The following is a 15,670-nucleotide window of genomic DNA, read 5'->3' as shown; positions in this document are numbered from 1 at the left end:
TCAAAATAATAAACAGATATATAAACTATGATAACAACAAAAAAGGGGGACACAATATGCATCAAACAATCGCCGACAGGTCGCGAATAGAATTATATGAAGATTAAGACAAACCCAATCCACTTAGATCAATGCGCAGAATACCGTAAGATTCGTTTTATTTTTCATCCAAAAACGATGTCAGAACATGTTTAATAATGCTCTGTGTGTATGTGTAAGTGACGATTATATGAAAAGACTACATTACAACAAGTTAATACGACATCAAATTGAGATTAATGTTTGTATTGGCCGGTATATTTCTCTGTAAGTGTGTAGGCCTTACATAATTCACTGTAACGTAATTCCTGAATTTACTATTCAAGGAGGCGTGAAGAATAAGTTCAACTAAGAGCAACGATATATATTGTTCTTGGAAGAAGCAATACCCATTTATGACTAGCGTGTAGAGAAAAGGCCTTTGCTAACAGCGAGACCCAGATGAGACGCCGCATGATGCGGCGACACATCAGGGTCTGCGCTGTTGGCTTAAAGGGATCTTTTCACGGTTTGGTAAATTGACAAAATTTAAAAAAGTTGTATCAGATTCGCAAATTTTCGTTTTAGTTATGATATTTGTGAGGAAACAGTATTACTGAACATTTACCATAGTCCAATATAACCATTATATGTATCTTTTGACGATTTGAAAACCTAAAAATTATAAAGCGTTGCAACGCGAAACGATTGAATAATTTGGAGAGTTCTGTTATTGTCGTTTAAATTTACGAAACTACGAAGATTGCTTATATAAGGTATAAAATAATTACACTGTGTATACCCGGCGGAATAGCCGAGAGGGCTAATGCGTTTTACTTCAGACTAACTCCAGGACTCCGGGGGTCACTGGTTCGAGCCCTGGTACCGGCTACTTTTTTTCCTTTTTTTAATTTTATTCTTTATTTTTTACTGGTGCTTTTAAGATCAAATGTTTACAATTATCAATATAAAGCATTTAATGACAAACTTCAAAATATGCCAAAATCTGTGAAAAGGCCCCTTTAAAGGAATTTCTGTAAGAAATATTCTAAATATAGAAATAAATATACTAGACATCCCGAATTTAGGAAATAAATTGATCCAATTTAGAAGGATTGCAGAGTCCCTAGGCATAAATGGGTTAATCTATTTAGAACAATTTTGTACAAGGTTAGCAACCATATCAAACTGAGTTTAATTCACATTATAAATGTGAAATTGCCCTTTTTAAATTGTTTGCTAAAATTTCCGCTTTAAAATATGTGTACTTTTTTCACCATGTAAAATTGATAATTATGATAACGTACTGAATACTTTCAGGGACTAACGCGTATAGGTCCCCGATACCTTCTATTTACAGTTTAAATCAAACATTTAAAGATCGATAAATTGAGCACTTTTTCTATAACGTAATTCATATACTTATTTGTGATATGCAATTTTTTTCCTATATAAAAATAATACTAAATGTAGAAATCTCTGATTGCATATAAATCTGCTTAAATAAAAAAAAAACACTGGCGCTAAAATACGGTTTTAAAATGATTTGACAGTATCAACCCTTTTTTATGATGCGCCTTTTGTTATTGTGTTCATTACGAAGTCATACTGCAATTAATATCAAAGAAAAATTACAATTTACCATAAAGATTCGACTTATGTGAGTCTTCGCAGCGTACTACATTTCCGAGAAAACTTAAGACGCAAAATTAGTTTACATTGCTTGTGACATTTAAATTGCTTGACGGAATTTAGGTGATTTTTGCCTGCATTTTTCATCGGATAATTTTTTGTTGTGCAGATGATATGTCACACCACGTTTAATAAAACCATTGCGTGGAACTTTGCCATGAAGATATAACAAAAATTATAATCGGGGCTTCTTCGAGCTCATCAGTATTCATGACTCGTTATTTTTTCGCATTTGGCTTCAAAGCATTTCCATTTATAACGATTTTCTTAAATCAGCCTCATAAGAAGGACGAATTAGTGAAGTCTTACACTTTTCAAGATGAACTGCATAACAAAGTAAAATTTTAGACAATTCTTTTGCATGAAAACTACAGATTTATAGTGGCTATTGGCATCACGTTTTATGTACGTATGAACGCGAAGATACTAGTACAATAACATCATTGTAGTCAGTATTAAAATGCTTTCAAAGCTATGATTGGCGTGGCATTGAACGAAAAATCCGTAAAAATGTTTAAAGAATAATTTAACTTTATATTTGTATGTATACTCGTGTTTTGTGGAGTTTATTTAAAGAGACGTCCTGATATGAAAACATAATAAAAGAATGGATTTTTTACCCATACACTTATTATACTATCATAAATAAATAAATACAAAATATTGATACCGAACGAGTTACATGTAGCTAAGTTCCACTGTTCGGTATAATATTGAGGATCGCTTAAAACGGTCAAATTATGTGTTATCAATTATAAACTAAAATTAGTGAACGCATCTATTATTTTATATGAACTATATTTCAAAATGTGAATATGTTAATAATAACTTACGTTGAGAGTTATACACATTTGACAGTTTTTATAAGATCATTGATAAAACATTCGTTGAAACGCGCAAAAATGTTCGGTCCATTAAATGACTTCGGTCAATATACAATTTTGATCTGCCTGGCTAGTCAGTATTGTTGATAGTTCCCGAAGTTTTCTTTTTTTAATTATTATTATTATCATCGGTATATTGTGCTATTTGGTGCAATTGAATCGCGAAATCTATCATTTACTAACAATTACAATAAGGAATCTTAATTTTTTTTATTTTTTTTTATTTAACATAAGACATTCATTGCATACATGCATATGATCACACAAAAAAAGTTATATCATTTAGCAGCAATAATGTTCAAACATGTCATACAAGATATGCTAATATATATATATATATATATATATATATATATATATATATATATATATATATATATATATATATATATATATATATATATATATAATCTACAGAATAGTTATGAATATGAATGAGTTGCATTAAGTTGGTAGAAAGCATTCTGGACGTGTTATAAAAGTTTAATGTGTTGTCATTTTTGTTCAAATATATGAAGTTTATCATTGTTAAGGGCAATTTGTTTTTCAATTTGGATCTTAAGTTTTAAATAGTTTATAAAACAGTTGAAAGTAGGTGTTTGTTTTTTGTATTTGATGCTGAATATAAAATATTTCATTAATATGATAATGTGGTTAACAGTGTTATTAATTTCTGGAATTTTAAAAGTATTTACACCGAAACTGATATTTAAGAGAGACAGTATTATTTGCAATTGTTGTTTCTCTAGAAATGTTGTTAACTGGTTCCATAGAATTTGAATATGTTTGCACTCCCAGAAAAGGTGTTCTATTGTTTCAATGTGTTCGCTGCATATATCACATAAATTTGTGTTGGATAGGTTGCACTTAAAAGATATTTATTTGTAGCTATGATTCTATGGACATATTTATATTGAAAATTTCTCAGTGTGCTATCTATAGTTGTTTTATATGGCATGATAAATATTTGTTTCCAATTTAATTCTTGTTCTTGAAATAGGCTTTGCCATTTATTTTGAATCTTGGAGTTTTCTGCCGGGTGTTTAATTTGTAGTTTTAAAAATATTTTGTTTGTTTTGATTTGTTTTGCAAGTATGTTTTCCATGAATGATGTTTGAGTACATGGTGTGTGTTTTGTATTTATTGTAGATTTAATTTGTATGGGTATGCTTTTAATGAATGTGTAATACATTAGGAAATTGCTTGAAGGTATTCCGTATATATAACATATATTCTCTAAAGAATAGAAGTCCTTAATTCTGAAATCGTACAATTGGTCGACATATTAAATGTTTTGTTTAAACCAGTGTTTATAAAAAAAATCTTATTGTTTGAAGTTATGTCTTTATTGTTCCATAAAATAGTTTTACTGGTGATTCGGGTTTCTAGATTATGAGTAACATTAGTCCATGCCGATAAAACACTAGATAGAAATATGTTTTCGTTTGCAGTTTCATGCAAAATGGTATTGTTGATGTTACATTAAAAAAGTAAGGAGTCACCATATTTTTTTAGGATTTTCTGGTAGAATAATTTCCATTTGCTCGTATTGGTATTATCTAGGTATCTTTTAACCCAGCTGCATTTGATTGCATTTAAGAATGCGTCGATGTCTGTTAATTGGATACCTCCATTTTCTACAGATTGAATTAACTGAGTTCGTTTTATTTTATCAGGCTTACCGTCCCATATGAAATTATATATTGCTGATTTTATATCGTTAATAATATCATTTGGTGGATTTGGGAGAACTGTTAGTGTATAAATTAATTTAGGGAGTGCAAATGTTTTTAACACGGTGTTTTTTCCGATAAGTGTAAGTTTACGGTGTTGCCATGATTTTAAACAATTTTTAAATTTTTGTAGTTTAGGCAATATGTTTTTAAGAATTGTTTCATTTTCATTGTTTGTAAAGGTTATTCCTAACGTTGTTGCTTCATCTGATGTCCAGATGAATTTCATTTCTTTTTTAAGATGCATATAACGTTGTTTAAATTTACCTACTCTTAGCACAGTACATTTACTTTTGTTTAATTTTAGACCCGATGCCATTTCAAAAAGGGTTAGCGATTCTATAAGATGATTGAATGAGTAACTGCTGTCGTTTAAAAAATAAGTTGCATCGTCAGCAATTAGGGACTGTTTAATTTCTTCGTCGGGTTCTAGCGATATTCCCTTTATGTGTTATTTTGATTGTATATAGTGTGATAGATATTCGATGCAAATAATAAATAGCGAGGATGAAAGTGGACATCCTTGTCTTACCCCTCGTTCGATGTTAAAACTGTTTGAGGAAAAGCCATTGTTAATTATTATACTGTTAATATCGGTATAAAATAGTTTAACCCATTTAATAAGACTTTCACCGAAATTCATATTTTCTAAACAACAGAACATAAACGAATGGTTTAGTGAATCGAAAGCCTTTTCGAAGTCTGCAAAGAAAATGAGACCAGAATTGTTTGGTTGGTTGAAATAATTTATGCATTCTTGTATTAGACGAACGTTTTCACAAATGTAACGTCCATTAATGAAACCAGATTGAGATCTTGAAATTATTGATGGTAATATTTTTTTTAAATTCTGTTTGATATACTTTTAGTTGCAATTTTATAATCATTGTTAAGTAAACTAATCGGGCGCCAGTTTGATAAAGATTCTTAGTTTTTTCCAGGTTTTGGAATGAGTGATATTATACCTTGTTTTTGTAGCGTAGTTAAGTTTTTGATGTTAAATGAATAGTTAAGTGAATTAATTAAATGTATTTTAATATCATTCCAGAATATTTTATAAAATTCGATTGTGAAGCCATCAGACCCTGGGCTTCTGTTATTTTGCATTTCTTTTAGAGCTAATCCACATTCATATTCATTAAGTAATCCGTCGCACAGTATTTTTTTCTCTTCATTTAAAGCATGATGTGTATTTTAAAAAAGGGTGTTATTTTCAACAGGTTTTCGTTTATAGAGGGTTTCGAAAAATAAACGTTGTTCTTCTAGTATTTTGGTTCTGTTTGTTATATCTTCGCCATTCACAACTAATTTGTGTATAGTTTTTTGTTCATTTCTGCGTTTTTCGATGTTTGCGAAGTATTTTGTATTTTTTTTCATTATGTTCAACATGCTGTGCACGTGCTCGTAGTAGTATTCCATTGAGACGTGTATGATAAATGTCTTCTAACTTGTTTTTTTGATGTTATTTCATGTTCAATGTCTTTGGTGTCGTTTGTGTTTGTCTCATGCAATTTTTTTTCAAGTGTTTCAATGATTTTAATGGTTTCAGTTTCAAGTGTGTGCTTTCTTTTGTTTAAATGATGTGTATTTAATTGTTGTTTTACGTATATTTCCTTTAATTACTTCCCATAAGGTGTTTGGGTTCGCATCTTTATTATTTGAACTGTATTGAATATTTCATGCTTTATTTGTGTTTGATATTCTGTATCTAATAAGATGCTGTTATTAATTTAAAAGTATACTGGGCCTCTTTCAGGTTGTATTTGGTGCAGTTTAAGTTCAACTAAAGAGTGGTCAGTCATAAATCCTGGTTTTATGCTACATGTGTCAACAATGTTGCAAAATGACTCAGATATTAAAAAATAGTCTAGTCTTCAGAATATTGTTGGTTTTGTGTTTGAATGCCAGGTGTATTTGCTTTCGTTTGGATTTATTGTACGCCATATGTCTATTATATTGTAGTTTTCAATTATTCAAAATGTTTCTATTTTTAGAATGAATGTAAAGGTTTCCCTTCTTTTTATCTAATGATCGGTTAAGAACAGTATTGAAATCACCACCGACTATGATATTTTTATCTTGGTTATTAATTATAAAGGATTGTAATGTTTCGTAAAATGTGGAATCATCTATGTTAGGGCCGTAAACGTTGATTAATGTTAAATGTGTTTCGTGTATTTTGATGTCTATGCTTGCTTGTCTTCCAATTATTATTTCGTTAAAGTTGTCGACTGTGATACCTATATTATTTTTTATCAGAAAGGCAATGCCTTGTTTATGAGTAAGCTGTCCACTAAGATAGGTGTCTCCGTCCCATTCATCTTTTAAGGTTTGTGCTAAAGTATGTGTCAAATGACTTTCTTGTGATAGACATATACTATAATTTTTTTCGTCAAACCATTTACAGGTTTGTATGCGTTTATCTTTATTGTTTAGCACTTTTACATTCAAAGTACATAATTTAATCATTTAAAAAAGGTGGAGGGTGATGTCAATAATAATTTGAGTGTGCTTGTACAGTTAGTTTCTACTTTAAAACATATCCAGTTGGTTTCTTTTACAAAATATAGGTCGATAAAAGTTTTCCATGATTTGGTATTCGATGCAAAAGTGTTTCGTATGTACAAATATAGTAAACATTTCATCATGACATATACAATGGAATAAATGCAAAGAAAAAAAGCAGGAAAAAAAGGACAAAATAAACAAAAATAACAAACAATTGAAACAAAGAGATGCAAAAAATGGATAGAAACATACAGTAATGGTATGGGTTTTTATAAAGTATTGATATAGATATATCTATCTATCCAATGTACTGTTTAAATATCTAAGACGACAACGAAATATGTAGAAACGTTTACATATGATGTTATGGATACATTATCCAATATATAAAACAACAATTTTAAAAAAGCACGTGCATTATCCTGTTATCATATTTACGTACGTATAATATATATATATATATATATATATATATATATATATATATATATATATATATATATATTTATATATTTATATATATATATATATATATTAGACAAATCAATTTAAGTAATATATATATATATTAGATCCTATACTATTATGTATATAACCATATAACAGTCCAGGTCATATACATACATACACACACATATATCCATATATATATATATTACTTAAATTGATTTGTATTATATATATATAAATATATATATATATATATATATATATATATAGATATATAGATATATGTATAAATATAATATATATATATATATATATATATATATATATATATATATATATATACATACATACATATACATTCATACACAAACATACACATATAAATATATTTATTTATTGTTGCCCATATGAAGGAGGGTAGTATATATAATTTACTAAGTAATTATATATATATATATATATATATATATATTATTTAAGTATTTATTTTTGCTCATATTTATGAGGGTAGTGTATACAATTTTTCGGGACAACAACAAATGAAGATACATTATTTCTTTATCAATTTTATGTATTTTAACTAGATATAAGTGCCGGAAACAACTTAAGAAAAATACATTATTTCGTTATCAATGTTCGGTAACTTTAACTTAGGATATTGAATATTTTAGTACGAAAATAATGGTGGTAAAAAGCTTCAGACTCTACTTGATTTCTCTTCACAGTGGGAAGAGATATCGTAAAGAGAAATTTTAACAAGATGTCAGTACCTTTATCAAATGCCTTCTTCGAAAAACGAAAAAAGGAGATATTGTGCAAGGTTTATATATAATTTACATACACATATCCGCACATATACACACACATATGTACATGCAATTCTTGTGATTTCTGTTTTCCTGTTTGTAAATATTCTCTACAAAAAAAACTAAGCCATGTATCTACATCTTCACTTGATTTTAATATGCCTATGTGATTATAGAGTAAGGGATAGTTGTAAAGAGTTAGGCTCTACATGATTGTCCTTCACAGTAAAGTCAAATGCCTCCTTCAAAACAAAGTAAGGATATCTTTTAAGTTTATTTATACATTGTAATGTGTGTAATTTTTAGTGTTGATGTATATAGATTTTCACTACGTAACTTAAGTATAAGGTGCATAGGTATACCAAATTAAAGGTTTCCTGATCTGTTAGGTATTTGTTACAAAAATGTGCCGATCATGTCATTGTATATATTATGTAAAAACTAATTGTTTTCCTTATAATTAGTTCATTTGCGTAATTTATATTTATTTAAGAATACCATTGTTTATATTATGTATACATTAATTGTTGTCCTTATATTACAATGTGTTTATCAGCGTTTTTTATATTTGTTTAAAAAATACAAATATGTGTTATTGAGTATATTATTATATATTTGTTATTGAGTATATTATTTAAATAGGTACAATTGCCAATATATTACCGCACAAACATGTCAAGTTGAATGGTGACTTTTTAGAAAAAACATTTAAGAGATCTAGGTACTCTACGCGTCTGAGATGATACATTGTAGTTAATACACATTTATCAAACGCGTGGAAGCAGACTATTAAATACATTTATCTATATATTAACACCAGCAAATTGTGATTTTACTTAAATTAATTCAAACAAAAAACACCTGCCTAGAAAAAGGTGTGTTTTAATATAAAACCGAATTTAACAAATCTATCTGTGCATGGACACAAAAACGCGTGTACATATAATCCTACTCGCCCGCATGCATACATACATGGTCGCTAATACATCTATGTTCGACATACACCTCCAACAAGAATAGCAAAGGCTGACAGTGACAGACAGACTGTTCGATGTGAGAACACATAGAAAATATTAAAACATCAAGCCGTACTTCGATTTTACATATACATATATATCAAAGGTTAAAGGTGTAAAGACCAAAAGTACAAATAGCGAATAAAAAAACATCAAGCCGTACTCAGAGTTCACATTTACATATATATCAAAGGTTAAAGGTGTGAAGACCAAATGGATATTGATTTATACACGCTTCACGAGTAGTAATATATAAATATTTGTCTTGAGAGATCACCATAGTGAGAACATATGTACAAATTGTGTATAAAGTATATTTACTTTTGTACCAAATTAGCAAACCACATGATGCAGAATAATTGCTTGTTCTAGGTGGTTCAAAAACATATAAAAAACACGGTGAATTTTTATATAGTATACAAATCACTGCATGCGTAAGTATTGTGCTTGAACTGTGTTTGTTTAGTTATACTTTGTTTAAATATAGTGTTATGAATGTTAAATATGCCTAATGTGACGCAGTAGATTTACTATAAACACACCTTGTTCAGCGAAATACTGTGGTCAGTGAAGCGTTTATCTCTATTGAACATAAGCTATACTTATTAACAAAAGAAAAGCGTACATGTGCGGTGCGTATATATCTGCCTCTTCGGTGTGTTGTTCGGCCATGGCAGGTTCGTTCAATGTTCATAGTCTTCAAATTTCACAGTTTGCGTTTTGTCCATATGGTCCTTGTAAAAGATCTTCCCATTCGTGAACCAAGCACTGTTTATTTCGTCTGGCATCTTCTTTTTCACGCACATAAGTACATGTTAGTTAAATTTTGACCGGTCTTCATTGATATAAATGTTTGACCCTTTTAGCTGTTTCCGATTCGCCAAGATGTCGCATTTGGTTTGCCTGCTTTTCAACGATACTATTATGTCTCTGTTTTTGTTATTCTTGTAAGGGAGTCGGTGGGCTATATTGATGTCAGCCATGGTTATTTGGCACACGTTGTGAGCGCGCAAGGCGGATATTACCATTCCAGCTATCTGCTTCAATTCTTTAAGAAGGTTCTCGTGATTTTTTAATATCTGTTTCTAATATTTGGGACTGCGCTTTCAGCTTATCCATTTCTTGCTCTTTTTCAAGAAGTCTTCCTTCTAGGATTTCAACATTCTTTACTACAGATTGCAATAAATCGTCTTTCATTTCTGCGAACAGATCTTTGATGAAGAGTTCCGTCACCTTTAATTATAACATTTTCCAGCCGTTTATAAACACTGTTCATTGATGTATCTAGCTTTTCAAGTTTTGTGTTAATTATTTTCATTTGAGTTACGATATCGTTTTCGTCATCTGTGTGTTTTGCTGTTTCAGACTGCATGATTGAAGATTTCTGCTTAGATTTCTTTTTCTTTTGTTTATCAACTTTCGGCGTTTCGTTGATACTACTGTCTACTTCACTAACGCTAGATGCTTTTCGTTTACGCTTATGAACTTCGTCATCAACTTGTCTGTTCGATTTCATTATGGATGACAATGCCTTATCTTTTTTGGACAGTATACATTGAAAATTCTTGACTTGAGGTTTTTAATTAAAATTCAACATGTTGCTTTTAGTTGTTTTTTTACAATGTACATCTCAAAAAAGTCAAAAGGTCTTACATTTTGTTCCACTCCATATGCCTATCCTTTTTCACAATTTTTAACTTACATAATTTTAATAATTTCTCGCCGAGATAAAGCTTGTTTATCTCGTGCGGGTAACACAACACGAATCTTAAATTTACACACCCGAACTCTCTGGTATGCATGAAGATCATACGTGCCGGTATGTTCACAAAGATAGCAATCGAAGAAGTTAAAAGTTTTACATTCCGAAAGCTTAAAATAGGATTTTCTGACACAGAATGAAAGTTTTACATGCAAAGCAAACGATTGTAGATTGAATGCAGGCCTAGAACATGTAAATGCAATTTGGTTATTAACAGCACGATATTATTGCAATGTGCGGCTACAAATTGCAACAGGGAATCACGACCCTGCTCCACCAGTTGTTTGGTAAAGGGTTAATCACAATCAAATGAACAATTATTATGATCTAATATTATTTATACAATATGTTTCTGATATTTCTGAAATTAAAATGCGATTTTTTTACCATTCATGAAACTATACACACCAAATAACGTATTGAAAGCAATTACAATTGAACGATGTCTATACAGATCACATGCGTCTAATCATTACGAATGTCACCTTGCACAGAGGTCAGTTGTTAAAAAAATAGTACCCAAAGCTTCTGAGGGTCACATTGGTCAGATATCTTCATGGAGGACCGTGGGGCAGACTTCAAGGAACAGCTGTGAGTACATGGTCACGAAGTCCCAGCCTGGCAACTTTAGCTTGAACACGACGAAAGGAACGTAAACTATCAGCCCGGACAGCACGAAGCCCGCGCCGTATACGAACTCTATCTTTGGGTTTGATATGAACGGTGAGATGAGCATGAAGAGAATTATGAGCAAGGCGAGGACCGGAACAACTAGTGGCACCGAGAACGCGTCGTTGCTGCGGGGAAGTCCGCGTCTCTGGTAACGAAGTTTCATCAACGTGATTATGTTCAGTGCTTGCCACACGAAGCCTATGAAACTCAACATATTAAGGAGCTGATCGACGTCAGCAGGGATTACAAGGATAATGGAGAAGATTGTGTTTAAGACTAGCGCCACCAGCGGGATTCGGGATTTGAAGTGCAGAAACGAGAGAACTTCCGGTAAATGGCCGACTCTTGCAGCCGCAAAAAGCTGGCGAATATCCACAAAGAAACCCACCGTGGAAGCTCCGTAAACAGAGCACATGACGCTTATCGGAATGAACATTGCGCCTGCACCTAGAACCCGCTTGCCCCATGCGAATGCAACGGCAGGGACTGCAAGAAATTCAATTTTTGTCAATACAGCAAAATATGCCACATTTGTGGAACTATATATTGCCGTTACCAATGCAATTGCTATTATAAATGCTCGAGGAACGTTTTTCTTTGGGTTAACGACTTCTTCGACGATGACATTCAAGTTCGTGTACCCTGCGTACGCCCACATACAGCTATAGACGGCCAGCGAGATCGACGTTACATCGGTCGTAGTTCCTGCAAAGGCGTTATTAAAATTGTCCACTTTCCCTTGTACAAGATACACAATGCCACCCGCCGTTATAACAACAAGGGCCGCTATCTTGAGCAAAGCAAAAAGGCTTTGCAGACAGTTAACATATCTCACGCTGATCGTGTTTGTGATTGCTATAAGCAATAACTCAACGACGGCTATGGATTTTCGAATGTTGTTTGGCGCATTACACTGTCCAAACATAAATGCACATAAGTAGTCGGCAAACACGAGGGCTTGAAGGGCTTTCCCTCCGCTGTTCATGATCACAGTGGATGTCCAGGAGAACAGAAAAGCCGGTCCATCACCCAAACCAGACCGAATGATAGAGTAATCTCCTCCTGATTTCGGAAGGAGCACGCCAAGCTCTGCGTACACGAGGCCGATAATGATGCTCATCGCGCCACACGCTGCCCAGACCACGAGGCTGGCGCCGTATGAGCCGGAATTCACCAGCGCCCCACGCGGAGAGATGAATATCCCGGACCCAATCACCGATCCCACGATTAACGAAATGCACCCCAGTAGCCCTATACGTTCCTTCAATCGTATCCGTCCACCAGAGACGTGTGTGGGGAGCCCTGTACGTTCCTTCAATCGTATCCGTCCACCAGAGACGTGTGTGGGGAGCCCTATACGTTCCTTCAATCGTATCCGTCCACCAGAGACGTGTGTGGGAGCCCTATACGTTCCTTCAATCGTATCCGTCCACCAGAGACGTGTGTGGGGAGCCCTATACGTTCCTTCAATCGTATCCGTCCACCAGAGACGTGTGTGGGGAGCCCTATACGTTCCTTCAATCGTATCCGTCCACCAGAGACGTGTGTGGGAGCCCTATACGTTCCTTCAATCGTATCCGTCCACCAGAGACGTGTGTGGGGAGCCCTATACGTTCCTTCAATCGTATCCGTCCACCAGAGACGTGTGTGGGGAGCCCTATACGTTCCTTCAATCGTATCCGTCCACCAGAGACGTGTGTGGGGAGCCCTATACGTTCCTTCAATCGTATCCGTCCACCAGAGACGTGTGTGGGGAGCCCTATACGTTCCTTCAATCGTATCCGTCCACCAGAGACGTGTGTGGGGAGCCCTATACGTTCCTTCAATCGTATCCGTCCACCAGAGACGTGTGTGGGGAGCCCTATACGTTCCTTCAATCGTATCCGTCCACCAGAGACGTGTGTGGGGAGCCCTATTCGTTCCTTCAATCGTATCCGTCCACCAGAGACGTGTGTGGGGAGCCCTATACGTTCCTTCAATCGTATCCGTCCACCAGAGACGTGTGTGGGGAGCCCTATACGTTCCTTCAATCGTATCCGTCCACCAGAGACGTGTGTGGGGCTGCTCGTTTGAGTCGGTACATCGTGTGCATTGTAACTGCCACTTTTTAACTCCATTGCTTATATCCAAATATCTGAAATATACGTCTGAAATTGTTTAGTTGTTTTGATTTAATGGAACATACTTTTCAACTAAAGGCAATAAACTTTTAAGCAAATGGCATACTGAATTTGACATTCAACTTAGTTTCTTGCGATTATTTATGAAGCGGCATTTCTTGCGGTAATTTATGAACATAACAGCACAAAGCATACAATTTATCATTATTCATACATACGTACATCGTCTTAAATACACTTAGACGAAAGAATTCGAGTGAATGTTACGTATCACTTTATCACCATTAATACAATTGGGACGTTCTCTATGAAAAAGGGGTGTAATGCATGTGCGTAATGTGTCGTCCCACATTAGCCTGAATAGTCCGCACAGACTTATCGGGGACGACACTTTTCGCTTTAACGATATATTCTGTTTAACGCAAAATTAATGCGTCGTCCCTGATAAGCATGCGCGAACTGCACAAACAGATCTGGGACGACACTTTACGAACATGCATTAAACCCCATTTTCATTGAGAACGGCTCCGTTGAATTGTACAATAAACAATGTTACAAAAAGAAATATAAACGTACAAACAATACACAACAGAACATATACGAAGCGGCAATATTTAATACCAATCAAATTCGGCTAATTTTCTTAATTTATTTATTGCAAACATATTACACTTGTTCAACATAGACAAATAACTGTTGCATGCGTTTCGAGGATTATAATTTACACAATTGCTTAACCCATTTATGCCGAGTAGACTCTCCCATCCTTCTAAATTGGATCAACTTATTTCCAAAATTAGGGATTTCTATTATATTTATTTCTATATGTAAAACATTGATTCTATATTTTTTACAGAAATTCCATCAAACAAACAGCAAAGACCCTGATGAGACGCCGCATGATGCGGCGTCTCAGCAGGGTCTACGCTTTATTGCCACGGCCTTTTTTCTAGATGCTAGGTATAAGTGGGTTGAATATTGCAGTTTAAATAATGGATAATGTTCACCATAAGAAAAAATGGTCATGTGTTGTACGCGAAGCAATTTTTATTTTTTTTTGAATACGATTTGTTCTTTTATTTTACCATGGCAAAAAATCAAGTTCCATTCTTTTTACTCAAAGCGTGTAATCAGACCAAATTTTACCAAATAATATTTTGATTGATTAAACATTATATAAAATATTAAATATCTGAAATCATACTATAGACACATGTTTTTATAAATACTATCAGTGTAGTTTCCATTGTAACCACGACGATTTACGAAAATTAAAAGACAGTTTCCAATTTTAATTTTTAAACAAGGTAACACTTCAATAACCTTAAATATATACACAAGCATGCGAAGTCATGGCACCATAATAAGAAGACAAGCAAAATTAATAGAAAGATTCCGATTATTTACTTATATTGGAATATAATAGTTGGCTATGTGACAGCGTTTTGTACAACACAACAATATATTGTAAGAAAATCCATTTTATAAGAACTTACAAGTCATGTTTATTTAACAATAAAGTTATAATAAAAACTTTTTACGCTTATTGCGATTAAAGAAAAATAAATTCGTGCTTACGAAATGTGATACCGTTTTCACGACAAAGATTTCGTATTTAGAGTACGGTTTCATTTTTATTCTGTGTTTTACAAAAATAAAGTTTATCAAAGTAGTACTATGTGTTATTTGAATTACATCACGTTTTAGATAAAAATATTATATTATACTTACTACGTATAGATTTTGTTCGCTAATAAATAATTTCTCACAAAAAAATGTAATGAAGATTAAAAAACATTTCCTTCCTTTCTTAATAGGCTTTTTCAAAGTTTGTTTCGCTGAGTAAAAAAAGAAAATGTAGCAAATTTGTAAAAAAACAAACTTCGAAAACGCCTATTAAGGCGCAATATTTCCGAGAAGAGTGAAATTTATTATGTTTTAATTAACTTTTATCCCTACTGGATACGAAACTGAGTATTAAAAATACCGCCAACAAATAACATCCGTAA

At 32.9% G+C, this 15,670-nt stretch overlaps 1 protein-coding gene across 1 annotated transcript; it reads right to left on the bottom strand.

Moving 5' to 3' along the window:
• Window positions 1-11,189: 11,189 nt before the first annotated feature.
• LOC127856314 (b(0,+)-type amino acid transporter 1-like) lies at window positions 11,190-12,816 on the bottom strand. The gene has a single exon (XM_052392454.1). It carries the CDS (start codon window positions 12,659-12,661, stop codon window positions 11,414-11,416), a length of 1,248 nt encoding a protein of 415 aa, XP_052248414.1. The 5' UTR covers window positions 12,662-12,816; the 3' UTR covers window positions 11,190-11,413.
• Between the last annotated feature and the right edge of the window lie 2,854 nt (window positions 12,817-15,670).

This window comes from Dreissena polymorpha, chromosome 1, assembly GCF_020536995.1.
Source record: "Dreissena polymorpha isolate Duluth1 chromosome 1, UMN_Dpol_1.0, whole genome shotgun sequence".
In the NCBI taxonomy this organism is placed as follows: domain Eukaryota; kingdom Metazoa; phylum Mollusca; class Bivalvia; order Myida; family Dreissenidae; genus Dreissena; species Dreissena polymorpha.
The sequence above is the reverse complement of the archived record's forward strand: the minus strand, read 5'-3'. Positions and strand labels throughout refer to the sequence as shown.